This window comes from Seriola lalandi, unplaced genomic scaffold (genome assembly GCF_002814215.2).
Source record: "Seriola lalandi dorsalis isolate HSWRI2012SDOR001 ecotype SW California unplaced genomic scaffold, Sedor1 jcf7180001958069, whole genome shotgun sequence".
NCBI lineage: Eukaryota > Metazoa > Chordata > Actinopteri > Carangiformes > Carangidae > Seriola > Seriola lalandi.
In genome coordinates, this window is record NW_019428738.1 from 1 (window position 1) to 2,825 (window position 2,825).

At 44.5% G+C, this 2,825-nt stretch overlaps 1 protein-coding gene across 1 annotated transcript; it reads left to right on the forward strand.

Annotated features, from left to right (window-relative positions):
* Positions 1 to 148: 148 nt before the first annotated feature.
* LOC111654227 (glutamate receptor ionotropic, NMDA 2B-like) lies at positions 149 to 1,816 on the forward strand (the record flags this gene model as incomplete). Its single annotated transcript, XM_023405199.2, has 2 exons — positions 149 to 274; positions 1,587 to 1,816. Coding segments are annotated over 2 exons (356 nt in total), but the record flags the coding sequence as incomplete, so codon positions are not given.
* Between the last annotated feature and the right edge of the window lie 1,009 nt (positions 1,817 to 2,825).

Below are 2,825 nucleotides of genomic sequence, written 5' to 3' on the forward strand. Positions count from 1 at the left end.
TAATTTTGTTTAATGAACTTCCTCTCTCTGTATCCCCACAACCCTCCCCTCTCCTTTCCGCTTCCTCCGCTCCCTGCTGCACCCTCTCTTCCCACCTACTCCCCCTCCTCTCCCACCCCCTCTCTCACCCCCTCTCTCTGTGTTTTAGAGCCCTTCAGTGCTGATGTCTGGGTGATGATGTTTGTGATGTTGCTGATGGTGTCAGCCGTGGCTGTGTTTGTGTTTGAATACTTCAGCCCGGTGGGTTACAATCGCTGTCTGGCAGACGGACGAGGTGAGAGGACACACATCTATAAACACACACACACACACAAGCACAGATCCAGTCAATCCACTGCTGCAAAAAAGATGACAGTGAGGTACATTTTCAGGCAATCTCGTGTGCTAAAATGAAGACTTAGTTGGCATGTTTTGTTACCTTGAATGCACCATTCAAACGGAGGACTCCATGTGCTAAATTACTTTGACAATCCCTTTTGAATGAGTGCGACTGTGGCGCTGGGACTTTCTACTCGATGTCTTGGAGTACTTATCTACATCTACAGTCACTTAAGCTCTTTTACTAATGAAAAGGATCATTGACGAGAACCAGTGATCTTAAGTCTTTGTAGCATCAAGGGGTGACTTGAAGGTGTGAAGACTCCTCTGTTCTTGCGGTACAATGTCTTTTTTTATTAAATATTACCTCAAATACCTCAAATATTACACCAGTGTTACACCACCACATCTAGGTTGTGAAACGGATGAGTAAGTAGATCTATTACCATACATTGAAAATATGTGTGAGGTTTAACAGTCTCTGACAGTATGGAACCAAACCACCCTGTTGAATCAAATACAGTTCCAGCAGGCTGTTCAAATCAATTTGCCCATCAAAATCAATGTTTTTTTTTCTCTATGTTTTATACAACCAGCTCTGTTGGACTCTCAGGATTGCATTAGCCTGACACAACGGCAGCCACTCAAGATAAAATCAGAAAAGTGTTATATTGCTGCCTGCAGCCTTTTTATCGTGGACCAGGGGGGATAAGAGTACTGATGTTTGGTTTGGAGTTATTTTTCCCACAGCACTGTTTTCTGAATGTCTTCTGTCACAGCAACAGTGTGTGTGGTTTAATCGCTATGTTATGTAAGGCTGTTGTCCTATACTGCTGCTCCAGCTGTAGTATAATTGTAGCCTGCTGCGTGCCCATCTACCCCTCCCTCCCCTCTCCCCCACTCTCTTTCTCCCCATCTCTGATGCCACACAGCTACAGTAGGTACCTTGTCATACCGCCATAGAAGTAGGTGGAACAGAGTTAGTCTGTAACAGGGGGTTGTCACGGCGGTGGCTGGAAGAGTGGATGTGGACCGTACAGCACACCCTGCGATCACTGACAAACTAAAGGATGGGAATAAATCTAGTCATTGTTGCTGCCATCCATCAACTCCCTCCCACAACAGCAGTGATGAGTAAATGCATATAGAGGGAAGTAGTATATATGATCTGTGAAACTGATTTCTTGCATCTTCTTCCTTCTGTCATCTTTCTTTTCACCCCCCCACCCCCACCCAATCGACCTCCTTTCCGTCACTCTGTCTCCCAGAGCCTGGAGGTCCCTCCTTCACCATCGGTAAGGCGGTCTGGCTGCTGTGGGGTCTGGTTTTCAACAACTCCGTCCCCGTGCAGAATCCCAAAGGTACCACCAGTAAGATCATGGTGTCGGTGTGGGCCTTCTTCGCTGTCATCTTCCTGGCCTCCTACACTGCCAACCTGGCTGCCTTCATGATCCAGGAGGAGTATGTCGACCAGGTGTCGGGCCTGTCAGACAAAAAGGTGTGAATTCAGTGCAATGTGAGGGGTTGTGGGGCGGAGGAGCAGGTGTGTGGAAGTACGCAATGTGAGTCTTATTTTGGACGAGTAGATACCTTGGTTTTGAGTTCATGATTTAGGGCTGCAACTAATGACCATTTTCATGACTGATTATGTATTTTATTTTATTTAACCTTTATTCATCCAGGTTAATTGTTATTTTAAAGCAACCTACACCTGTTAAACAAAATAACAAGACCAAATGGAGTCATTATTAAAACAGAAAATCTTTTTTTTTTCTCTCTCTCTCTCTTTTGATGAATCTATTAATTGTTTAGTTCAGTGGTTCCCAACCTTTTTTTCAAAACCTTCCTCAGAGTAATTACACAAACATAGTTTAATACAGAGAAATTTCCACAGCTCCAAGACAAGCCTACTCCAAATATTTAGCAAAATCCCTTCCCTTCTTTCAGCGCTCTCCAACGAGGAAGAGCCACACCAATGGTAATCCTTGTTTATCCTCGAGGTTGATCACTTTCTTTTTTAGACTGTAATCCTTCATCTGAATGCCAAGTTGTTTTTATCTGGAGCATCGGTAAACTTTTCTTGGACGCTTCCTAGATTTGTCTGCCATAGCTCCGCCATACTCCTTGCTGCTGTAGCCCACTCTGTCTCCGTCCCTGCGGTTTGCTCCTTCTGACACCATGTTGTGTTGTCTGTATGTTCACGAAACATATCTGGAGGCTCGACACAAGTACCCACCGGACAGCCGCATGTTGTTTCCTGGACTTTTAATGTGTTCACCGAGCAACACATTACAACATCTGAAGCTTCATACCCACGTATTTCATCTAGGAACCTTCAGGATGTTGTACTGTGTTGCAAGGGAAACACATAATAAACATCCAAGAAATAATGCAACTGTCTGTCCAGTGCTTCATTGAACCTCTGGATATTTTAACAATGTACATATGGACAACAGAAAAACCCTCCTCAGCTTGCTGGTTGATGTGTAAAGCATTGCTACTTGAGC